Source organism: Falco rusticolus, chromosome Z (assembly GCF_015220075.1).
Source record: "Falco rusticolus isolate bFalRus1 chromosome Z, bFalRus1.pri, whole genome shotgun sequence".
Lineage (NCBI taxonomy): Eukaryota > Metazoa > Chordata > Aves > Falconiformes > Falconidae > Falco > Falco rusticolus.
In genome coordinates, this window is record NC_051210.1 from 73,680,235 (window position 1) to 73,706,602 (window position 26,368).

Below are 26,368 nucleotides of genomic sequence, written 5' to 3' on the forward strand. Positions count from 1 at the left end.
CAGATGCTTGATCAGAAGTGCCGACTGCTACAGGACATGGAAAAATAGACTGAGAGCTAGGACTGGGTATCTGTAAAAGACTATGAGAACAGTCATTTAGTACCCCCACTGCAGATGCTTACCATATTCCAGAAAAATAAGGTAATGAACTACACCTGCCATCTCAGTAGTGATCTAGTCATGTAGCAGTCAAAAGAACATGACTACTGACATTTAACAGGGACCGACAAACATTAAAATCCAAATAACTCAATATCTAGAAGAAGAAAACCAAAGAGGCAACATTGCTCCAATGATTTTGTTTTTGAAATGAAAACAAGTAAATTGAGGTATTTAATCTCCTGATATAAACAAGGAAAATTATGCCTAAGACCTTTTTCCCCTGTAAATGAATTCAATATAAATTGACCCCACTCCCTCTTGTAATACTTAAATATACTTGAAAGAATTGGTAAAAGATGCAATATGATGACTTGACCGAATTTTTGCTCTTCTCCAGTCTGCCAATTCTTCTATGTTACAAAATCTCAGGTACACATCTGTGTGATTTTAAAAGTCAGCTGTGTCCCTAGCTGGAGGCTATTTCAGTTAAAGAGGGCTGCAAGGTGCCACTGAGGGACTGCAGCAGACAAGCTATCAATTAATCCCTCTTTGTAGACAAAGTTCTAAGTGTGAAGGTGAGAATTATTGAATCATTCCTCTAAGGGTCAACACCCCCAGGGTTGATTCTGCCACAATTAAGTTTTCTCCTCACAAACACAGAAAGAGAACAAATAAAACGGCAGAAATGAAGAAAAAACCACGCAAGCCATGCTTAAGCTTCTTTAACATGCACAGTTACAAATTTCTGTGACATTTTATAACTGTCCAGTCTTTATTAAAATACATTGCTTTGACTCATGGTGCTGTAGGATGCAGGTACATTACTGATATGAGTATTAATCTCTTTCCAGGTAGGAGGCTGAATTGCTCAGGGGATATATAATCAATATCACATATGGGAATTTCTTGGGTGTCTTTTTTCTTTTCTATCATTTAAATTTCAGCCAGATCATTAACAATTAAGAATCATAAGAACCATTTCAGCAGCCTATGTGAGAGGAATCCAGCAGTTCGGATCCATGAGCTGAAGCTCCATGTGTATTAATGAAATTATATTGCATGTTGAGGAAGGGAAACTTGGAAAAGAGCTGGAGGCATTGCTTTGAACATTAAGGACACAAGCAGCTGGTCCAAGCACTGGAACAAGAGAGAAAGATAGTCCTCTTGAGAGCTTCTAGGCAACAATGCAAGATGGGAAGATGTTAATAGTTTGATCACAGAAATGAGACATGACCTTTCCTAACTACCAACAGAACCACCTGGTTAAGACTATCACCACAGGGACCTTTAAAATCCTGATACCCATCTGGATACTCTGTACTCGTACCACTGACTCTCAAACAAGATCTAGGAATGAGCTGATGATGCACGAGGTACAGAGAGCAGACAGAAGAGATGCTCTTCTAGATTTGAGCAAAAGTACAGAAGAAATGAGGATGCAGTTGCATCTCAGAAAACTAACAGTCTTTCAGATACTTCAGAAGAAAAGGAATTAAGACAAGCTAGAAAAACACTATGTAATTCAAGAACACAGACTAATAAAAAAATCAGTAACTAGAGCTCATGAGAAGCAGGCTTAAAGGACCAGACAGTTCAGGAAGCTGTTAACAGCCATTGAAACAGCATTAACAGAGAAAAATCATAAGCTATTGCAGTGAGGAAGGAAAGGACATACAATGAAAGACCTGTACCCCTCTTCAGAGGGCTTGAATACTCTTCATGTGGAAGTTTTAAGGACAAGCATGACTGTACAGGAAAGAAATCAAAAAGCCAAAGCACTAAATTAAACACCTAGCAGTGAACTCACAATATGACAAAAAAACCCTATGGCTGCTACTTGCAGCAAGACAAAGCTATCATCAGATGGCATCAAGAAGACTGGAACATTTGATGCCTTAATTGCTTCAGCTCTTCACTGACAGCGACCAACTGCAGTCAAGCAGCTGACAGAGTATCGGGTTTTAAGAAAAGGAAAAAAGTTTAGCAAGTTATAAAAAACAGTCCGCAGTAAAGGACAACAGATTTGAAAGTAAACAGAGAAGGTAGTTATTTCTAAGTCAGCTGGCCCTGGTAAGTCTTCAACCTTGGGTACTGGGTTCCAAGGCTGACAATCACAAAGTGCTAAGAACTTGAGAAACAGGCAGTGGACTTGAGCACTTGAAAAGGGCAAAGCAAGCATTCGCTTTGCTTACAAAATAGGAAGAGGAAGACTTGGATAATTATGAACATGCTAACTTGACTGTCCACCCCTCCCCAGGAAATAAGACTGGACAAACAAATTATTTCAAATTTTCTAGAACATAAAAAGGAGAGAAATAACAGCAAGCATGGTTTCATCAAAAGTACAACTGTTGCATTTAACTTCCTTCTGTGGCAAGGTAAACTAGTTTTAGCGGTAGGAGAATAACAGTACAAGTTTCATATCCTGAGGTCTGCTAAAATAGATGCAAGCACACTGGAAAAAATTATACTCAGGACAGAGAAACTCCAGGAATGTATCAAGTAGGGTCCCTCAGGCACCTCTGGTAGCGCACAGCCTGCCAGCCTGGGCACTACACAACGTTTTCACATACAACTTGAAGGATTTATAAGCATGACAGATTAGGAAGACACAATGTGCTTAAGGAGTGAAAAAAACAATTCTGTAAGAACAAGTGCAATTCAGCTGTAATTCAATGTAAGTACAGGCTAGGTAGAAAGCTGACAAAGCCCTTCTTCAGGAAAAACCTCAGGTCTAGAAAGGATAAGAAGTTAACTACACATCAGTGTTAGTTTGTGATAAAAAAGCACCATCACAGCAGGATACCAGATATCTTGGGGTATCAGGATCACAGTCTGGAAACAGTCTTCATTGCTCTGCAGAGCATGTGAGCAGGCTCTCAGCGAGGTTTCCACATTCAGCTTTGGACACTGCACTTCAGGAAATACAAAGAAAGGAGAGGGGAAAAAAACCCCCAACCAAAAACCCCAAAAGACAGGCTGATTAAAGAGTGCCTAAAAAAAAAAAATCCTGACAAGGAAAGGCTAAAAGACAAAGCATCATTTAGTAAACACGAGAAAAGTGAGTAGGGCTTCGTGCTCTCTTTGCAGCAGCCCTTCACTATTCCAGAGAGGAAGGGAATCCATTCTGCTTCTTTACTACTTGTCCTAATCATAAGAAATAGATTTATACAGCACAAGTGAGATCTAGAGCAGAGGTCAGGAAAAGCTTTTGGGCAGTAAAGACAGTTGAGCCCTGGAGCTGCCTGCTGGAAAACTCCATCTGATGTTTTTGGTTTTAAGGGAATTGTCGATGAATAACTGTGAAAGTCATCAAGGCAAAGCAAATCATGACATATTGCTATCACAACTACACTAGTGTTTCTGTAACAGTCATCTCAAAGCATGTCTTCCTTCCAACTCAGCAGAAGCACAAAGATTGATGCTGAACCACCTCATGGACCTCGTACTCTGTCAGAAAAATAAGAGAGAGAGATCCAGGGATAGGCATCACTGAACTTCTTGTCTCTTCTAGTATGTTTGTGCACTTGTTTTCCATAAGGCACAGAAAAAAACTGTTTTGCTTGCATGCTCTACAAAATCACAGCAGTTCCTTTTCTTCTTATATACGAAAGATGTTCTTAAATTTCAATTTCTATGTCATGCTGACAGTTCTGACCCAAATGCCTTCCTCTCAGAAGTAATCACACATTAATTGTTAGGTTGGAAAGAATTTATAATCCAGATAAACTAAAGGAAAAACTATCTCTGCTATGGCATTTCAGATGCCTCCCCAGACACAAAAAAAGAATAATAGTTGTTCTCCCAAAAATCTGCCACAAATCCAGAACAGAAAGAAAAGTCCTGCTACTGATAGATACTGTAAGAATAACTTCTTACAAAAACGAAATGAGAGAGCTCTAGAAGAAAGTAGTGTTTCCAAATGAAATACATTAACACTGCACTTTGTGTAGTAGGCAATAGTTTATCATCTATAGAATATGAACACCATATGTTATCTTTCTGTGGGCATACAGATGGATGAAAGCGTAAGACTTTTTTTTTAAAAAAAAAAAAACTTTTTGGGTCTTAATCGCTGTTTTCTAAAACAAGAGTGTTTACACTGTTGAAGAAAATGTCATAACCTTTTCCTTTTGACTTCCCAAATCAAGATTATTTATTTTTAAATCTTACTTTCATGAGATGGAAATACCAAGACTACTTATACACCCACTTTCAATTAGTATATGTAAAAATATTTGATGTAAAGTTTCCCAAGGAACATTTTCACACGACAAATAATACAGATAACTCCTACTAAGCTAACAAGCTATCCTCAAGTTGCCTTGAGAAAAAGTCTTCATTTTGAACAGTTTAACACAAATCATTACATGCCAGACATTATTATTACTATTGAAAAATTCTGAGCTAATTTATCTGCTTTTGCATCTTACCTGATATTCATCTCTAGTTCCACACAACAATGTTCAAAATGTTTGGTTGAATTAGATAGCTCTAAGACCATCAAGACATGCTGCAGTCCTATACAATACACTTAATTAAATTTTTGTCTGTAAAACATCAAAACTCTAAGAGGTGTCTTACAAGGAAGAAGAAATGAAACCTTCAGCCACAGATCTAAAACCCAGGTAACACAGAAAAGGAGTGAAGCAATACTCCATCCTACCTCTTGAAGCTGCAGTCGAACTTTGCTAATGGCTCTAATCCAATGGACTCTCGCTGGAGGAAATGGTGGTGGCTCATTGTCACCATGGTAGCTTAAAGGCAAGAAACAGAAAACCACTATATGAAAAACACTCATCTGTAGCATTAAAGATTCAGCATTACACAGTGCAATCACAGCTTCAGAAGTAACCAAAGGGCTCCGGTCAATATAGCCCTGCTGTGGGAATTGAGAGGCTAAAGCAGAGGGTTCGTTATACACAGGAACTGTCTTGGAGATAGATGCGCTGAAAGATACAAACTAGGACACAATCCAGACCCAGGAGTAAGGCGATTTTGGTCACGCCATCAGGAAAGCAGTCTGAAATACCCGATCAAGTCAGTTAAATACATTGGTATCATAACTGCACACGCAGAGAGGCAGATAGAACATTTTTCCATCCCCACACCTGTTGCAGGTCCCTTCTAATCTCTGACTCTTCCTGCTCCCTCCTACCGGTACAAATTTACAGCCCCTTTTCAGTGGAAACACTGGCAACAGGGCACAGCTGTGTTCTTCCCTACTGACTGCACCCTCTTCACACCGCACTTCCATACAGCTTTGCAGGAGGGCACATATATCTGGCAGCAATGCTCCGTCTCAGTGCCCCATCTCACATTTTACACTCCCTAGCCTCACTATACATTGGGCCTTTGGTTGCATTCCTTCTTTCGTATGTTGCTGAGCTGTAAATCACCAAAACAGCTTTCCCTGCTGGCAAAGCACCCCACACTGCTGACAATATAAAAACAAAAAAAAAAATGTAGCTGAGAGCAACATGCCTTCATACTACCCGTCTACTCAGGTGCAACCCTAAGGAGCAATTTCAGAGCTCACTTCCATGCATGCTCCATGCAGACAGGGAAGTATTGCCAGAAAGTGGACAGAAAGGGAGCCAGTGATGCAGGAGCATCCCAGTCACATGCCTAAAGCAGCCTGAAATGGACTGTGTGAATAACCCTCCCTGTGAACAAATACAGGCCAGCCATTCCGGGACAAGACTACAGCTGCTCTATAAGAAGAAGAAAGCGAGTCAGAGTTTAAAATCAGTTCAATGCTTTTTCTAGTCTTGCTTTCCTTTTTTCATCTTTAGTGTAAGGGTTGCCTACACAGGAACTGCTGTGGTTAATTCTCTTCTGTAAGCACAGTGACACCAGCTGTACCCTCCAAAGGGTACAGACAGGCAGACATCTTCCCGTGGATCTAACTGAACCAGATGAAAAAAATCCCTCATACTTATGGAAGTATAACCATAACCACACTAGGGGCTGCAATGACTTGATTACTTCAAGGAAAAAAAGTCACTGCCAAAGTTAAGTAATGAAATTTGAAATTCCTGTAAAATCGGTACAAAGCCCAGGGCATTACTCCCCCAAGCTTAGCTGAAATACTTTTGAAGACTGTTTTCAATTCTGCTGACAGCTTGGAAAGCCCAAGTGCAAGGACAAGAAAGCCTGCCACAGTGAGTCAGAGCAGCATGTCTATCCATACTGTAATTCTACAGCCTACAACTACATAAACACTAACTCTAATTGTGGTAGCCTACTACACAAGAAAGGAACTAGTGCAGCTCTAACCATGACTACATGTAGTTCTTGGTTGCTCACAACAAGAAATGGAAGCAGCTATCTTTGGGCCAGACTACAGTCATCAAGCCAGAAACAGAAAATACAGCAAATGAGCTTCAAGGCACCAGCAGGTGCTCCTCTTCACATACACAGCAAACATAGTTTAAGCTTAGGCAATGTCTCATAAATAACTGGCCCTGCACATAAAGATGTTTCACAGATCAGCAACATTGAGTTGGTTGTTATGGAAGGATGCAAGAACAATGTGCATAATTTGCCCCAGGAAGCAGCAAAGAGATTAGTTGAAAAGAAAGTTAACAGCTTCACCTACCTCACTTGGGCTCTTGCATCAACATCCTTGGGCTTCTCAAGTTCCAGAGGTAACTTAGCTGCAGAATGGTCTGCATGTTTCTCCTCTGCCTCACAGATCTTCTCCTCCTCTCCTTTGCTGCAAGGCTCCTCTTGCTCTCTGAGCCATGCTTGACCATCCTTCTGGTAGCTGCTCAAACCATGGTAGGAATTATTCAACCCTCTTTCCTGGTGATCATCTTCTTGCTCGGAGCCATGGGCACTTTCATGGGAATGGTCCAGCTCACTTAGGTGAGAGCTTCCCTGGCTGACGTTACAAGAGGAGCCGTATCTACTACTGCCAGCAGGACTATGAGAGAATAAGAAAGTCCATCAGAAAAAACAGTGGCTTGGAGAAATGCAAAGCAATCTGCATGTCTAACGAACTGATTGGGACACTAAACATACCGAAAAGACAAGTTATGAAGTCATATTTAACTACTGTAGTCCCTGAACTAGATCTAGACTTCTGAACCTCAAAACTGTGGTAGGCACTAGAAGTACTTTACACACAGCCTACCAGTATATAGATCAGATATGCCAATGGTCTTTCTTGCACCAACTGATTACTTCTTCACCTTACATCAGCTAGAAACTGCCCAGTGAAGATATTCTAATAACCAGACAGGAATAAGAATGGAAACAGCAATTCAGAGTGGAAGTGTTTCTGTCTTCTGCAGTTTCACTGCAGCTAAGTGCTTACCATAACCATTTAAGCAGGGTATTGTTAAGTAGTACAGTTAACTTAAAGTTAACTTTATTTTTATATATATCTTACATGTTTACAATAAAATACATTGTAGTCAAGATTAAGGTTGTCAAGACTATGAACTGAAAACCTTTTACGAAAGTACAGCAGTTGTTCGAAGGCCATGTCTCACACCAACAGAGCTTTTTCAAGAATTTAATTTCTATAAAAAAGAAACACCACAGGGGTGTGATCTCTGTGACTCAAGGCACCACTTCCAGGACTGAATTCCTAGAATACTCGCACAAAATACACTGGATGGAAATTTCTCATGCAGTCAGGAAAACTATGGACAAGAATTAAGCAGCACTAATGTTTCTCTCACTTGCACACCAGATAATTTGAAGCCAGATAAGAAGTTTTAGAGGCACAAATTTCACTTACATCATGCAGAGCTACAAGTTTAGTGAGGCTCTGTTTTGATTTTGGAGGGCAATTGTAATTTAACAGATATACAGGACTGAATACAGAATCATGAAATACTGATACTTTAAGTGGCTTTCCTAACTGCATGAAATAATCTTTGCACCGATTTTAGGAAGAAAAAGCATTAGAATACCTTCACTAATATCTCTGAAAATGTTTTAAAATCTTTAATAATATGAAATGAACCTTATTAGTTCTATAATAGATAAGCAGTATCTTTTAGCAGTAGTAAAATTACACACCTTTACCTTACACTTTGAAAACAAAATGCTCCTTCCTCCCAATACATTCTACCTACTGTTGCTTTTTTTCTTAGCAAACACAACATAATTATCACTGAACAATAAAGCAAAATTAATTGTACGCAGCAGAATTAACACACAAATCATGAAACTTCTGAAAGGCTCATGAAATAAGCACTAAGAGCATCTCATTCAGTGGGACACGGGATAAGATCATGGGAAATCCAATTAGACTTACAGAAAAAAGCATGGGAGAAGGTTAGAAAATGGTCTAAGGGCTTGTACGTAACTAGTCACTGCAGTTTGCCACATCCTCTATGACAGCTATCAGTAATACTACAAAGACTTGACGACAAATAGGGGATGGGACTGAGCTACAAACATCAGACATCAAGGGCAATATCTACTGCTGCTGTATTGCATCATAAATGGTCAAAAATTTGAAACCATTTATGATGCCTCATTTGTAACTAGCCTTTTCTCATTCGGTTGTTCCACACTAGTCAGATCTGCAACCTGTGTGCTAGGTTGAAGCACTGCTTCATTAGGAGCAGAGTCAAGCTCAGCTTCTTTCAACTCAGGCCCATCTGGTATGTGCTCTTCTGCCTGGTCTTCTTTCTGCAGTTCACCTGAAATCACGTTCTGCTGATCTTCTGACTCTTCATCAAACTTCTCTCCTAGCTCTTTGTTGGATGTATCATCAACAGCGCTTGCACCAGATGGTTCTTCAGAAGGTTCATTGTCTACAGTGTCAGGCTGCTTTGAAGGCAAGTTTATTTCTGTATTTGCATCAGTCATTTGATCTGAGACTGCAGATTTTGAGTTTTCATCTGAACTGACTGTTCCCAACACCTTGTCATCTGGTTTTGACAGCGCCTGTGGTGGTACATGTGGTTCCCTTTTGGCAGAGATCTCCCTGTTGTCTTTTTGCCAGGGAAAGGAGAAATCTACCTTTTTCCCAAACACTGCTCCCTGGGCACTCTCTGGCTTACTCACCTTTTCTTCACTACCTCCTTCAAAAAGAGTTGAAGAAAGTTTCTTAAAGCTGGACATGAAACCCTGATCTGCCCCTTTATTAACAGAAAGTGGCTGCTGAGAGAAGAATGACCCAAATGGCTTTCCACTATCAGCAGATGACATAAAGCTGAATTTTGGCAAACTGGGCATGTTTGGCATTTCAAAGACTGGTTTACTACTGCTTGCATCTGGAGGAAAGTTATTAGGTTTACCCTGTTTCTTCAAGTCACATTTGGAAGCAATGCCTTCTGCAGGCACCTCATCAATTGCTAAATGTTTCTCCTGTTCAGCAGGTTTCTGTTCTACCTCACTTGTCTTCTCCTCATTCAGCTGGAGCACGTGAACACTGGGATCATCAGCTGGAGCTGTGGGTTCTGTAGCACTACTACTAATCATGTCCTGGTGATCAATACCAGCACTGGCCTGATCCTCAGTCACAGCAGGCTCCAATTCAGGTGTAGCACCCTCATCCAGCTGGGAAAGGTTTGTGTCTACCCCATTAGCTGGGGCTTCCACTTCCAGTTCAAGCCCATCAGCAGAGCCAGTCTGAATGACTTCAACAGCTGCCTTGTCTGTAGGAGCAGCCTGTTCCTCTGTTGCCTGTGAAGATCCCATATCCAGTTGGCATGGATTTACATCAGTCTGGTCAGTGGCCTCAGCCTGCACTGTATCAACTGCATTACTGAAATCAGACTGGCATGGCTTAGAATCTGCCACCTCAGAGGGCTGAGCATCATTATCCGGTTGCAGAACCTTGAGGGCCTGATTTTCACCGGAGACTGCTGTTTCTGGAGCGACGCTCAAAGGTTCCTCTTTGCAGGTTTCCAATTTCCTATCTTCCTTAGTTTCTGTTTTCATAGGAGACTCTCTTGTGGAGTCCTCTTCTGCTGAAACAGGTAATATACCCTCCTTCAGGGAACTCGTGACATCTCTTTTGGACTCTCTGACTGCAGCTGTATTTTCTGTCTCCCTAGAGTCTTTTGCTGAAACAGACCCAGTGACATCTTTCCCACTACTGCTTTGAGGTTTAGGGGTGGATTTTGGAGGCATCTCTTTTGGAGATTCTTTTGGACCTTTGAAGATGCCAAAGAGATCATTTGTGAAAGCTGGTGCTGGGCCACTTGGGAGGGATGAGAAACCAAAGAAAGAGGAGCTTTTCTTCTGTGCAGGAGGAGGTGCAGTAGCTTGAGGTTGGGAAAAGAAACCAGATAATGTTTTAGGTGGTTTCATTTTTGTCATGAAACTTGAAAACATTTCAACTGAAGAATCTAGTACAGATTTATCACTCTCAGATTCCCTAGGTTTATTTTGTAAATTAGGTATCTCTGGCATTTTAGGAGAGTGTAGCTCTTGTGCCTGTTGTAACATGTCACCAAGAGCTTGTTCAGGTAATTTATGTTCTGGCAACTCACGCTGTACATGTACTTCTTCAGAGACCACTTCATTTTTTATGTCACTCATACTATTTACATCATTTAAACTCTGGGAATCCATTTTTTCACCTAAGGCCATGCTATAATCTTTCTTTTCAGAAGCTTGTTCTTCTGAAGTATCAGGCTTTTCTTTATCAATAGGAAATGCATCAGTGTCTGCTTTCCCTGTGCTACCCGAAGCATCTTCTTCTGCCCCTAAGGAAATAGTCTGCTGGTCCTGAGAACCCTCCTGCACGCTTGGAGTTTGAAGGCATGGACGAGAAGCAGCCGAATCGGTTCCTGCAGCATCATCAGTCTGTGGAAGCTTCTTTAAGTCACCCTCTTCAGCCACCTCAGCAACACTTTCTACATTTTCCACTGCCGGCATTTCTGATTTATCTTCTGGAATCATGACATTACTAGACATTTGTTTGCCAGTCACTGCTGCAATAATATCAACTTCTTTTTTATCGTCTGCATCTTGTTGCCTGGCAGGACTGCTAATTTTGACAACAGAGTCAACAGAGATATTTTGTTTCACATGTGGCTTAGAGTTCACTGGTTTAGCTGGTTTTGTATTATTCTCCTGTCCTGGAGCAGTTTGTGGCTTTTCATCCAAAAAGGATGTCAAATTAAAGAAGCTAAAGCTAGTGCTTCTTTGAGGTATGGTCTTCTCAGCAGTTGGGCTGCTGGAGAAGAAGGAGGGCAGACGAAACAGCCCCTCTGTTTCTTGCTGCTTCCCACTAGCAGGAGCAGGTGCTGAAGGCTTTGGTTCGTCTGATCCAGTGAAGAAGGAGAATATGCTTCTGCTAGCTGTCTGTGCTGTCTGTGATTTTGAAGCAGTGATATCAGGAAAGCTGAATGGCAAACTGAAACCTGACTCTTGAGGTGCCTGATCTGGCTTTGGTTTTGCCTGACTAGCTGTGCCTCCTGGACGATCTTCTCCACGTTGCTTTGGTATAACCCTGGGCACGCTGCTTTGCTGCACAGCTGACTGACCCAAATGGCTTATTCTGGGATCTACACCCTTCGGCTTCTGTGAAGCATCTCCAGGAGGCACTTTTTTACTCTTAGGAGACTCCTCCTCAGGTTTTGTTCTTTGTGGTTCTGTTTGCACCCCAGGGCCAGGAGAGACCTGCCTGTCTGTGCCTTCTGTTCTCACCCCTGCCTTAGGGGTGGACGACAGACATGGCATACTGGCACTCTGAAGACCCCCAGACTTCCCAGTTTGTTGTCTCAACTCAGCCACAGTTCTGCTATTGGTTTTTGCCAGAGTCACAGTACTCGAGACTGGTGGAGAAGACACAGCCTCCACTTTGAAGAGATCTCCAAGGGATCCAAATAATGATGAGATGCTGGAGGTTTCCTTCTGTTCTGGCTGTATCACCTTTTCGGGCTGTATCACCTTTTCGGGCTTATTGCTTTGACTTTTTTCCAAATCAGGTGGCAGCTGTGGTCCTTTGCTTACTTGCGTTTTAAAGAAATCAAAAAACCCAGAAGCTTGGGTTTTGCTGGCAGCTGAGCTTGCAGGAGAATCTTCTCCAAGACTGAACAACTTCAGAGCACTTTTGAATAACGTCTCCTCAGGCTCAGTGGCTGGGTGGCTCTCATTTGGCTGTGGCTGACTCGGTTTGTTAACACTTGCACGCCCTTCAGGATGCCTGGAAGCTGGTGTTGCTTTAACAGGTCTCTCTTCTCGTACGGGCCTGTGGTCTGGAGCAGTCTGGCTCAGCTGAGAAGGAGACTTTCTTAATCCTGTTTTTTTAACAGGGATGTTTTCATTCTGATTTAATTCTGGCTTTTCGTTTCTAGCAGCCTCCAAATTAAGTTCTGAGGAAGTATTTCTTCTCGATTCTGATGTAACAGGCAACTTCTGCCCTGCTTCTGCCTCATCTAATTTTCTATTTGGTGCAAGTGATAAAACATCGGTTTTATTTTCAGATGACTTTGATTGTGTGTCTGTTCTCTTCAAGGCAGAATCTTCTGATGCAGGGTCAGGATGCGCAGGCTTTCCAATTAGTCCACCCAAAGCAGAAAATAAAGAGCTAACTTTGTTCACTGGTGTTTTCTTATCTTCCTCAGTCTTTTTTACTTCTGTTACTCTCTCAGTCGATGCCACAGTTTCCTCAGCTTTAGGAGCAGACTGAAACAGATGGAAATGAAAGAATCCTGATGACCCACTCCCAGTAGTTGTCACGGGGACGGCCTTATCCGCTTCCTTGGTGTGGACTTCCTTACTCAGCGGTTTATTGAAAGCTGCTCTGGAATGTGTTCTGAGATCAAGGGTTAGCGGAGACTCCTCTGAATAATTCACAGTTTCCTTCTCAGGTCTAAAATCTACTTTGAGTTTTTGAAGCTTATAACCCGAGAAGTCTAACGGCTGCTCTCTCTGATAATAAATAGACTCTTCAAACATTTGTGAAAAAGTCTCCAAATTCATGTTCATTAGCTGATCACTCCTCTGCAAAGCTACTGACAAATCCAGGGGTTTATTTGTTGTATAATTATCTAAAGACTCTTCTTCACAAAACCAAAAGAGCTCATCTTCGCTGCCAAGAGGGACTTTAAAACCACAAACAGCAATTGTGCTGTCTTCTAGCACAGCTCTTGGAATGGAATCCATCTGCAAATGATAATCCCAGCAGTCCGGGTAGGAATACGTTTCTGGAGCACACATGTAGACATACTGTCCAGTGGGATCAGTGAGCAGCGAATATACATACTGGCTATCACTGTACATGTAGTATCCACAATCACCATCTTCTGACGGCCACCACACACCATGCTCAAGCATCATTAGCCACTCCTGATACTCCTGGCTATAAGACGAGTACATAAAGCTCTCATCCATACTTAGAGTCTCTTGGTCAATTAGAGTCCACATAGTTCCATCACAGCCAGAGGAGTAGCTTAAATCCATGGGCAACTCTTCTAATGAGTAACTGCCATCTCTTTCAGATGGTGGAAAGTTACTATAACTTTCATTGAGAGAATTAGCAGCCCACGCATCATCTTCTGAACAAACATCTTGAAACATTAACTGGTCAAATGACTCATATGACATCACACTTAAGTCTAAACTCTGTCTATCAAAATCGGCATTAGTCTGCCAATCCATCACATTTGCATTTCCATCCTTTTTACAAAGATTCACTACCGTATCATTTTCAGGCCAGTCCAAGAACTGAGGGGGTGGAACAGAGTTCTGGTTTAACACATAGTAAACTGGTACTGCTATTTCATTAGTGTCAGCCAGCTCCCTCACTTCATATTCCCATTCAAAGCTAGAATGGCTTCTTGTTTCTTGATAAGCTGAGTACTGCTCCGTAAGATTGGAGCTTTTATTAGTCAAATTGAGAAATTCATTTGATCCTTTGTTTAAAAGAGTTGGTAAAACTCTACATTCTGCATCCTGATAAGGGATACGCCTACTATTTAGAGGTTTTCCAGATAAATCCTGTACCTTGTCTTGAAGGTTTATAGCACCAGGGGACACAGGATGCCCGCAGCGGGGAACATGCAGCTCAGCTGTTTTATCTGTTCTTGCACTGGACAGACTGTCAGTAGTTTTGGAAGATGCCATCGTTTTCACATTATCCAGTTTCTCCTTTGGTTTAGGCAAGAGATTTTTTATGAAGCTGGAAGCTTCCTGCTTTTCTCCAGTGCTGCTCTGAGTGTCAGAAGCCACCTCCGAGTTGCTGGGTTTTGTCTCTGAGCTAGATTCCTCACCTCTATCAAAAAGCTTCATGAAGCCTAGAGAGTTTGTTTTCACCTTCTCTTGCTTACACTCAGACAAGTTTTCACTTGAAGCAAATTTAAATAAGCCAGATAATAATCCAGGAGAAGTGCTTTTCTGGCCATTACTCTCACTTTTAGCCATCAAATCTTGATTATTGGCTGTGTTTTCATTGGAAGAAATGTGGAGAAGCCCGGAAAGAAAACCTGTTGTGTGCTTCTTCTGCATATCGTCTGCACTTGCAGCTTCTGGAGCTCTGGCTGAAGAGGTGGATTCAACTAAGCTGTCATTTAAGTCTGGTACATTTAGTCCTTCTCTTGTCAACCCTCCTTTTACATTTCTGGGTTCTTCCTGAGTATTCTTAGTACTCTGCTGCTCTCCTGCAGCCTTAAAGACAGCACAGGCACTCTCCTGGTGTTTTATTCTATTTACTTGGGCACTAGATGAGTTTTCTTTAGTCGCGTTTTTTGTTTGTACAAGTTCCCCCTTATGGTCTGCTAAATTTGGAACCGAGCTAGATTTTAACGAAATGGTATTTTCTGTATTACTGTTTTTGTCTTCCAGCAAAGAAATGCCACTAGAACTCTGATGACTTCTTTGGTCCTGTGAAGGTGCTACATTTTCTGCAGAAGAAAACTTAAATAATGAAGGAAAAAAGCCTCCTTTCTCATGTGTATGTTCCTGCTTTTCTGAAAAACCCAACCCACTGAAAAAAGGAAGTTTCCCAGTGAAAGGAAACGTGTGTTCTTCATTTGATGAACTGTTTTGTCTTATATCCTCCTCAGACTTATGGCCTTTAATAAGCCTGGATGTACTTTCTTTCTGCCCTTGTTCAGCAGAAGGAAGCAACAACTGACTCAAAGACTTTTTGAGTGGACTGAAAAAGCTTTCAGATGCTGTACCCTGATCTTGAGGCTGTGGGTTAAGTTCCACATTACCTCTGTTTTGGGTATTTCCCTGTCCATGACCTGCAGTATGCTGATCCCCTAAGGAATTTGCAGGAGGCTGCTTCCTGGCAGCGGGTGCACCCTCCTTCACAGCGGCATCTGGCTGACTTGTAACATGATGCAAATCTGACTGCTTCTGTGGCACCTCCTGCTGCTTGGGAGCCAAGAGACCATCCAAATTGGCTTTCAGGCTGAAGGAACTGACGGAGTTTGTAAGCCTGCCAAAGATTGAAGACACAGAAGTGCTATTTGCGTTTACCTCTGCCTCACTTCTAGTCTCACCCATCCCTGTCTCTGGAACAATGCTGCTGGTCCTGGCTGCCGTCTGTCCAGATGGTTTCTCACTTCTGTTTGCCCCATCAACTTGCACAGCATGGCTGTCCTCCTTGGTGTGCTCCTCTTTCATGACTTCTTGTTTTGGCACTTCCTTCTCAGAGAAGATCTTTAAAGGATTAAACAAGCCTAGAACAGAATTTATAACTAAATGTTGGTTCTGCTGGCTGCCAGCAGTAGTTCCTTGTGACTGATGGAGATGATGTGGCACAGAAGCTTTACTGTCCGACTCAGTGGTTTCTGGATTGCTGGAGTTTATGTTCTGGGCTTTTTTATCACCACTCACTTGGGGTGGTAGCAAAGAGTGAATGGAGAACTTGGTGTCAGCTTTATTATCTGCTGTCACTCCAGAAGATGAACTCTCGCTTTTGGGCTTACTAGAAAATACACTTGCGATTCCACTTTCTGATGAGTTTCTGGTTTCTGTCTTCTCTGGAGTGGAAGAAACAAGCTTTTCAACAGAAGCTGTAAGCTGCTTTGTGCTTGACCCCACCTTTTCAGTGAAAGAGCTGAACAGAGAATTCATTGTATTCTTCACACCTGACAAGTCTGGGAGAGATTCAGATTTGCCCTTGGTGCTCTCCTCCACAGCAGGATGTTTGGTCGGTTCAGACTTCCTAACTTCTACTGAATTATCAGTATTATCCTGCTTCAGTGACATGCTCTCACCATTTTTTCTGGTCTCTGGCAATGTACTGAATTTGCTGATTTCTTCCTCCTTTTCAGCCAAGTACTCTGAAACTGATTCTACCAGACACTGAAGTTCATCCATCGTGTCTATGTACTCCTCGCTGGGTTCTTCAACAGGAGACAGCATTAAGTCCTGCACAGGATGACCATGCTTGTTGCTCCCTTTACTCTTGTGTTTTTTATCACAGTTAGCCTTTAACTGGGAGCCCAAATTTGCAGGGTAGTTAACAGTGAGGTTTCTCAAATGGCTGATGTCAGAATCACACCACGTTTGTGAAAGTGTAGCCAGTTCCTCCATTTCGTCATCTGAAACAGGCGAGTACTGGAACTCATCAGAAGCACTGCTGTCAAATTCCTCAACAGCACCCACTGGCACAAAAGTGTTATCCATCACCCCTGTGAGTTTCATGTCTTCACTGTTGCTGAGGTGAAGTAAGCCCTCACGGTTCACTCCCTGCTTGTTAGGCAACTTGCCACTTTTAACCATTAAGCCATTTTTGTACGGACGCAAGATGGGATAAGCAGGCAACCGTTTCTTACTTTCAGAGCTACTGGTGTATTTTCCAGTTCTATCGTATATTGGGAAATCATCATTAGGTTCAGAACTAGTTGCCACACCATTAAAATAGATAGTTTTCTCCCCAGGAAACTGCAGACCTTCATTACTTTGCAGGCTTACTTGTTCACTCTCATCAAAGTTGTATCTCAGCTTCTTTTTCCTTCTCCTATCTATTGTATCGTATTCCTGAGGATACCTAGGGACATCTACAGACCCTGATTCCAGACACACGTTTTGGTAGCACCTTGATCTTTCACAGTGATTGAAATTTTCTCTTTTTGACAGAGTTTGCATCTTTTTGATGTTTGTTTCCTGCCACCTTCTATTTTTATGACTCTTTTCTAAGAACTCCTCTATCAGCAGTTTTCCTAGCTCTTCATAGTTACTCTCCTGTTCTTCTTCTCCATCTTCTGAGTTAAATGGAATGATCCTGACTCTTTCATTTCTAGCTAGAGATCCTTGTCTAAGGTGAGAAATAAAAGGGGTAGGAGAAAAAGGAAGAGAGGCAGCAAAAAAAAAAAAAAAGGAACATTTTTTAAAAGAAACTCAAAAAGGACAGAAAAATAGTAATAAAAAACATGCATTAAATAAAGGAAAAGTAAAACCAGAAACATCTAGAGATAACAAAACTGAAAACCTGTCAATCTACCACTGTTACAATTCAATCAGATAGTCAGAAAAAGTAGCATGGGTTATGATATTCCACTGGCTACAGCTGCACAAAATTTAGAAATGCCTGTTTGACAGAGAACAGTGATCAAGTAAGGGCACACAGCCTTGGCTGTACCAGTACTCTGCTGTTACTGTAATAAGTGACTTTTATCAGCATGCCTAAAAAAGTCACAGGACTACTTTGAGATACATTGCCCACGCGCACCATTCCACTATGCTATGCATGCATTTCCGTCACTCTAGGCTGCGGACTTTGTTTTAGCAGTATTCATCAAGCACACAGGCACTGTGTTTCTCCCAAGGGTGGCTACAGAGCAGAGACTGCATGCAAAGACTCAGGAGTCACTGGACTCCAGTGGGGACCAGGGACAAAATGCAAACTGTGCACACCAACAAGATGAGGAGTTCCAGCTGCTCCACCACTCCTCTTTGCTGGGAGGGTTTGCCCTTCAGCTGATGCCCTCAGGGGGTGCCACCAACACAAAATTAAGATTCTCAGACCTGTTACTGGACCAGAAGGCAAAACAAAACATTGGCGATGGATATTAGTCTATTGTAAAGCAGCAGGTGCTCCCCAGGATCTGTGCTTCCCATTTATAACGCACCTAAAGAGATCCAGCAATCTATACTTGTCATTGTGGTAGAATGGATTAAAGCAGCTAGTGTTTTGCTACCAATCTGAAGCTCCCTAGAAACCCAAGTAAATGATCCCTGGGGTTTTGAGATTCGTTTCTAGCCCTTGGTTAGGATTATCTCAATTGTTCGACGATGCAAAGGCTAGCATGGCAAGAAAGCTTCCTCTTTTATCTAAATCTCACAAGAGTTACTGCCAGCATCCATAAAAACAAACAGGTAGAAACTGCCTATAAAAAAATCAAAACGCTTATCTGAAAGACGCACTGCAGCTTTGTCTCACATCATTCATTCATTGTTGAGAACTAAGGAGCACGAAGGCACACATGCCCTGACCCCATAAGAGCAGGGCAAGACAAAGGAAAGGGCAAAGGGCACACGGGCATTGTATGGATACTGCTCATGCAAGAGTCTTCACCTTGAGAGTTGCACAGGGCACTCCAAGATAGGATACTGATAGGGTAGCCCTGGAAGAGAAAGAGTTCACTGCATTTTCACTACTGCTGGTTTAGTGCTTTATTTCCACCAGTATTAGCTAACTTACACTAACTGGAAAGATACTCATTACTTTAAATATGCCTTGTTGTACACAGTTTAGAACACTTACAACACTTCTTGCTTGCAATTTTAAGCCAGTAGTTGAAATAAGTTTCTTAGAAAGGCTAATGAAATTTAAAAGACTCCCAGGGCCACCATAGTTACTGGATCAAGTTCTTCCAAATCTCAGCTGAACGCAATGGGTGAATGCCTGAAGAGCTATTAGCTGTAAATGCTGCACCAACAATCTAGGCATAAAGGAAATTACTGTTCTTTCTAATTGTGCTCCTCCTCCCATAAGAGTTTCCCCTGCTATTCTACAAAGCATTTCACTAGAAGTAAAGCAATGACAAGTCCAACGCCTGAAAGCAGAAGATGACAACATCAGCCCAGAATTAAACTACTACAGACCTGAAACAGAGCCAAGGCAAACAGTGAGTTTTGTAACAGACAGCTGAAAGGTATCACAAGACCACTTCACAGCAGCCACAGCAAGGAGACGGGCACACAGTCTGCAAAGAGGTTAACCCACCTATCATACAGATCTAGAGAGCACCTGCTCTCTAGCAAGCACTGGCAGCTTGTCATTTGACTAGACTCAGATGCGGACTCAAGGTCATTTTGGCCACTCACAATGGAATCTATGCTATCGCATCGCCTTGGAAGTAAATAGAGCAAGAGAGCAAGGGAGACATGGAGGACACATGGTTATACAAAATGAACTTTGCAAAGAAAGGTTAGTGCCTAAAAAACACATCTGAGGGGAAGATGTCTGCTATTCTGAAGCCAAACTGGCTCTTGGCAGCAAAACACACTCCGAAGATAAGCAAGAACAATGCTTGTTATCCTTAGGAGAGGGGGGAATAAAATTCATGTGCTTCTATCAAAGTATCACAATCACATGTAAAACTGATGAGGAAGACCAGAACTTTTCCAGTCAAATTCAAATGTGAAAAAAGCCCAGGTGTAAGTACAGCCAGTTTCAATAGGAGTGTTTTGGCACAGACAACTTTTTGCCAAATTCAAGATAGGTTCTAGCAGAACCTTGTCTGGTTCCTCTGTGCCTGTACAGGACAGCCTTCTACAGGCTGTCATTTCCCCAGCAATCACCAGCTGCAGTTTTCCAGGAGCATTGATTTAATCAGGCGGCTGCCTGGTCCACAGCACTTAGAGCTGTGAGGAGCAAAAGTCAAACACCATTTGGTTTTGCAATACTCAGCTACAACTGGATTTTGAAAATATTTATTTTGGTATCTACCCATGTGCTTCTTTTCAGCCAGCTCTCCTTAGAAATACCCTTCTGACAAGAAAGAGAATCTCACATAGGAAATGCAAATAAGCTTTCCAAAAAAGCTAAGTTTTAAGATTAAGTATGTAGCAAAAAATCTTGCTGGGCATGTGAAAATGCACATGGGAATAGGAATGCTCAGAGGGAATCAAACATCATCTAGCACTTGCCTTCCTGGTGTGAAAGTAATTTTAGACCAGAGCAGACTACAACGCTCATGGTTTTTAAGCAAACTTTATCAGTCCAGACCCTTTCATATCTGTACCTTCAAGAAATCAGAAAAAAAAAATACATAATACCATCTTGGTATTCTTTAACAATCCATACCAGAAGTGCTTCTTTGGAAGGTCTTACAAACACAGTTATCCATTAGATACAGTTAAAAGTTCACAGACCCCCTGCCTCCCAGCAAGATGAGCCATGAAAGATTGCTTATATTGTCAATACCACCCTCAAGTCATGTAACTGCAAAAACACCCAGCCACCACTGGCTTCCCCAGGCTGGGCACCCAGTACCACCGTTCAGCTTGGCTCTTCCATAAAGAAAAAGCTTCAGCTCATCTTCCCAGACTCTCAGTAAGATCTTCAGCAATTGCACACTGCAAACCAGCAGCACGGAATAGCATGGGAAAGAAAATAACTTGCTCATTTAAGATACTAATGGACTAGGAAAAGAGCACTGAGAATGACATATCACACTGCAGTAAATGCATTTTGTTCTCACATTTGCCTCTAATGATTAAAATCTCAGCAACAGTAACAACATTAAATGTTACCACTAAAGATCATCTTTTGCCATTAAAGAATATAAGGCAAAAAGAGTAAAATTTAGCCTCAGTCATACCCCCATGAGGACAACTGAATTCAGGTTCAGGCTTCAGAAAACAGGAACATTCTTAGCAAGGTGGATCAGGTAGAACAAATCAGCCATAATATATATAAAACCCTGCACTTCTGTGACAGTGTTTAAGCAACTGCCTCTTCCTTCCACACCAAAGGCAGAAGCAGCGGCACAGCCTGTTCTACACACCCACTCTTCAGCACTCTCCAATTTCTTGTGCTTTCCCCTGACACATAATTCATCCTTTACCTGAAACAGCAGGGTTTTGTAAAGTTTCTACAGTTCTCAGCCCAACCAGCTCTAGTTCACAGCCATTGATCCTGGTAAGTTAATGCTGTAATGCTTAATACTTAGAGAAGATAAAAGCAGTTGTGAATCTACTAATTTATGGTCAAAAAGCTAATTTAGAGCAAGTAAAGTAGGTTTTCATACAGCTCAAAGGAAATCCAAATAGAAGACACAATATTCAACAGTGCTACCTGATAACAGAAAAAAACCCAACCTAATTGGTTATAGTCTTTCTTCTTGAATATGCTGTTTTGGCAGACATAACAGAACAGGGGCTAATCCAGAATGGAAAATAAATCTACCCCAAGAAAGAAACTCCTAATAGGGTAACTTTGCTAGACCATGTTCCACTGGCTTGGGAAGCACACCCATGCAATGGTGCCAAAACAACCACTTATGTGGTGCTCTGGCCTTCAAAAGGTAAGGTGAACTTAGAACCAAGAAGAAATGACCGCAGAGTGGAGCATATCTTTAAAAGGTAATTCACTAAACTGCCAGATCTAGCGTAACACATAGCCTTACAGGTTTTTTTGGATTCACAGCAGAGTCCCAGTGTTAACAAAACATGCAACGCCTTCCTATCAGGAGCCTTGTGGAGCCCTTGAGCTGTCCTCCTGTGCTAGCATGGCACCACCAGGGTCTGCTATGGATAATCAATGGGAAAAGAAGAGCTACCCAGAAGACAGCACCCACCTGATAGCCACATGCTCCCGATAATCCAGATCATAATTGTGTAGGGAGTCAACACAGGATTCCCGCAAGACCCCTTGCTGCTGCAGGCGTGATGGTACAGTGAACTGGTGCACGGAGGCATTGGGCTGCACAGTCGTGTGGTACGGAGGAGGAATGCTGTTACTTGTCTCACTGCGATAGTCACTGTCTCGGTCATCCACAGCACTGTCAGCATCTTCAAAGGCTAAGAAACAAAAGCAGTTAAGGGCAAAGCTTTCTCAAGTCGCCTTGCTGGGACACTGAAGCCCATTTTGTGTTTAAAGAATGACAAAAAACACTATTTCTGCTCTGGATTTTCATCTGCCAGCTGGTTATAACCTCTGGTTCTCTCAAGTATGCACCAAGGAATTCCACCGATCACCTCCACACCCTCCTTCCCCACTTCCCATCATAGGAGTTTATTTCTCTCTAGTCATTCCTAGTAAGCAGATTAAGAGGTGTTTATTAAAACAAACAAAAAACCCCACATCCCAACACCCAAAATTTCAGGTTCTTTGCTGCTGCTAAAACAAACATTTAAATGTTGGGGAAAAATATGCCAAAACATTTTTTATGGAAAGGAGCTCTTTCCTGGAAACTTTTCAACCTTTAAACTGTAATACTATCTGTCTTTCTCAGCATCCTTGACCAGTACTCTAGGGTTCGGGATTTTTTTCTTTTAGTGTCTTTTTTGTTTTGTTTTTTTTCAAGTATTGGTTTAAGTTAAGAGAAACTAATAAAAAGCACTCAGTAGGAAAATCAGAACTGGGAGAGAAGCTTTGCTTATAAACAATTATACTACTTCTTACAGGGGAAAATTACTACATTTAACACACAGGTACATTAGCTTTTTAGTAGTCAACACTAATGATAACCTTTGCAAAGGAAAAAGCTCCTTTCCAGTGAGTCCCTCTCCCTTGCAGAAACGCTTCTGCTTGCTAACCCTTCATAAAAGGAGAGTGCAGAGTTACAGTGAGGAAAGGTATCAAAAATACAATAGTGGTGTACAGCCGTGTTCGGCTGCGCAGGATGCAAGATTATCTTTGCAAGCTTAAAGTGAAATACACACACTATAAGGCAACGGAGTGCACCATTAACATGCTGGAAACAAAAGAAAATAAGGATCAGCCATTATTCACTCTCTCTGCCACCAAAAGCCCGTCTAAAAAGGACAACCAAATTAAAGCCCCTCTGGCAAGTTATTCAATGGTATGTGTCCTACACAGGCATTTACCATGAGGCTGAACAATAAAGCAAAAGTCTATTTTTCCTGTCAGATCCTTTAAAAACCCTGAATTTAGCTGCTGAAATTCCAAGCAAATGGAATGCAGTGTCAAGGAACAACTTTTTCTTTCACTGGTGCTTCCCACACCTCCAATTCAATTTCCATTTTTTTAATCCAAAGTAAAATTTGTCCTTGGTGATCTTTCAGTTCCTTCCCAACTGAGTAAGATTATATCAGTGCTTTAAGGTGGATGGAAGAGTACAAAACAAACCCAGCAGAAAAAATGTCTGCAAAATACAAACCACTTGAAAAAGCCCAGCTCCACCCTCTTACGTACAATCAATTCAATTTGATTGTCCACACCAAAAACGAAGTTAAGCCTCCTGCTATTTAGTAGTTTAAATGCTGCAGAGTCCTTGTCAGTCTCTAGTTGATCGAATAGAAATAAACAGCAATCTTACACTGCTTTATTCAGTTTTGTTAAAAGCACAATGTCCACCAATATTATTACAGTTCAGTGCTTAGGAGAAACACTCAAGAGGTGCTACTCAGAGATGATTTACCATGCCATACCCCGCCGAGGGGCACCAAGCTTCCAGCCTGTGGAGCAAGGGCTGGTCTGTTTGTAGGTCACAAGGCACACACCACCCTCAAGAAGGACCATGAGCTATTACTCAGCCGAGCAACATCATTGCTGAACACTTCAGCCATTACCTTCTAATGCACAATAGTTATTTTTCTTGGGACAGAAACAGTGTTTCAAAGAGTTTTCAAATGCCTTACTTTGCTGCTTGACTAATTTCTTCTTCCCATCAGATGTGACCTTCATTTAAGGTAAAGCCTAAATAACTCTGGTATGATGCAAAGTTCTTCAGCTGTGGCTGCGTACTCATTACAAACACTTCTAGGGTTTTAAAGCAGCCCAGCTGAGTTACAGGCTTGGTATCTGGTGACAGACACCAGACCAACAGCTTTAGGGATAAACAATTTATCTCACCACAACAGTAAAGAGCAAATACAAATCAACAGTACAATTACCTGGGTCAAAAACCCAGCAAATTCAGTAACTCACTAATACTGGGACAAACTTAGTATCAAGCTGTGCAAAGATGTACGTAATTACAGTTATGCAGAAGCAGGACGCAGTTTCTTCAGATCAGCCCTGCCCAGCTCATGCTCTCAGAGATGTCTGAATGCCCTGACCAGACTGTTGCACAAGCACTACCTGGATTTGTTAACCACCACTCACCACACCTCACCTCTGCACTATCAAATGAAGATTTTCTGTATCAACCACAGCACCTCTAATCAAAATCCACAAACGGCTAATTAGCTTAAGTGTTAATCACACATTTTACAGCATGTTTGTTTATAAAAGGTGGCACTAGAATTTATCCCAGTTCCTACTGGTGTTTAGCAAGAGGAAGTCTCTTAGAGGTCATGACACAAAATGCCTCCTTGATGACACGTTTAAAGGATGCATGGCTACAGCTACCACAAACATCAATGAGGCAGGAACATGCTGTTTCTCTGATGTATATGAAAACACCTACAGCATCTGTGGATGTTAATACCAGGCAGAAATCCTCAAGTGACTCATAAATAAAAGCCAACTCCAGAAACACTTATTCATGCTGAATTGCACCTACCCTATGAGCAATCTCACTTTATTCCACAGAAGTGTTCACAAATGAAGACAGACATTGCTCAGCCTGATTAAAAGCACCAAAACCTGGCCCATATGTGGCTTACAGCACACATTACCTTTGCAAGAAAGTATACTGTTAAACGCCTGCACATGGTGATGATCCCATTCATTAACATACTTGAAAATTAAATGTTAGTTGAGCAAGAGACTGACAAGAGCTTGCAGAGTCAGCTTTGGGGATGCATCATCCCTTCAAAAGGAGGGGTCAGGCATTACAGCCCATGTTTCAGCAAAATATCCCTCACAACACACACGGTATGACAAATTCAAGCACAATCTTCTCCAAAAAGATGACACACCAAGTCTTCAATAAGGAAAGCTGTACCTTAGCCTCAGTCTCTTAAGATCAGTTATTTAATACAAGATACATAACAATAAACATAAAGAGTTGGTAATTGTTTTATGCTAGTTAATTTCACATATACCAAAGAGCTCTCAAGGAATAAAAACTGTTTCTTTGTCACTGGACCCACTATGTAGAGAGAGGGGGCTAAGGCTGAAGGGGCAGGGCAGAAGCATGCTGTTCGTGTTTAATAATTGAATATTCATGCATATAGGCAGCATAAGAAGAAACCCATTGGACAGTCACGTCACAGTAGGATTTTACAAAGAGTGGGTAAAATCAAGAGAGGTAGCTTCTCTGAAACAAACTGCTTCCTGGAAGCTCCGTTATTCCTCCCCACTCCTACGGTCAGAAGTTATTACACCACTGCTGCAGGGCAAAACACATACAGCTTTTAATATAATGATCTGAAAAACACTTTCCGCAGTCCTGTCACGCCAGCTCTACTCATCACATTTAACCTCTGGCAACTTTCTTTACATCAACCTTCAGGCCGGGAAGGAAAGCTAACAGCAGAATTATTACAGGTGGCTGGGCGAATGCACCTTTCAGAAGTGCTTTTGTTGTTTTAATGTCCCAATGCACAGCAGGAGCTCCTCTCAAAAGGTTGCATTCACTTGAAATGGCCTCGTTTTTCTAGCAGTGATGTGTCATCAGTCACTAGGAGCTGGGTCCAGTCCCTAAGCTTAGTTATGCTCTACAAACTTGAGCAAAAACTTCAATAAAAGCAGTAAGTGCAGCATACTCAGGCACTCAGGAAGAAGGAGGTTCACATAAGGTTCTGCATCCCAAAATCCCCACTACTTCTCCAAAATAAACCACTGAGCTTTTCACAGCTTTTGTCTATTTTTATAACAGTAGGAGAGAAGAAAGTGTACTAACTGAAAGAATGACTTCCAGTCCGAGTCCAGAAGAGATCTCTGCCAGCTCCCCACCAAGGCCTTTGCAGTTCACCTTCCCCACCCTTCATCCATTTTAATTGCTTTTCACAATAGCCGCCAACAGCTTCTTTCCTTCAGCCTCAGACTCCAATACTCCACTGTCTACCGAACCATCAATCACTTCTGACGATCACATACATCTTCTGAAATCTTACAATCAAAATGCATGCTGGTTTAAAGCGGAGTATTGACGTAACAAGGACAGGGCAGGGGGGAATTGTGAAAGGTTTTAAGAAATTATTTCAGTGCAACTTTGCAGGTCATTAGTCCATCCTAACACCCTCTCCCCTTAAAAGTACATTAAAAAATTGTGTAATTTTAGAACAACAAATTAGCAATATTCAGTCTTCT

General features: G+C 41.8%; 1 protein-coding gene across 14 annotated transcripts in view; it reads right to left on the reverse strand.

Moving 5' to 3' along the window:
• UNC13B (unc-13 homolog B) overlaps positions 1 to 26,368 on the reverse strand; it is a 215,155-nt gene that overhangs the window by 127,054 nt on the left and 61,733 nt on the right. For all 14 annotated transcript variants that reach the window (XM_037373647.1, XM_037373652.1, XM_037373651.1 and 11 more), the window contains 4 exons: positions 21,783 to 22,005; positions 8,612 to 17,293; positions 6,704 to 7,030; positions 4,769 to 4,859 (listed from right to left, as the gene is read on the reverse strand). In XM_037373647.1, the coding sequence (XP_037229544.1) occupies positions 4,769 to 4,859; positions 6,704 to 7,030; positions 8,612 to 17,293; positions 21,783 to 22,005 (9,323 nt within the window). The remainder of the gene's footprint in view (positions 1 to 4,768; positions 4,860 to 6,703; positions 7,031 to 8,611; positions 17,294 to 21,782; positions 22,006 to 26,368) is intronic.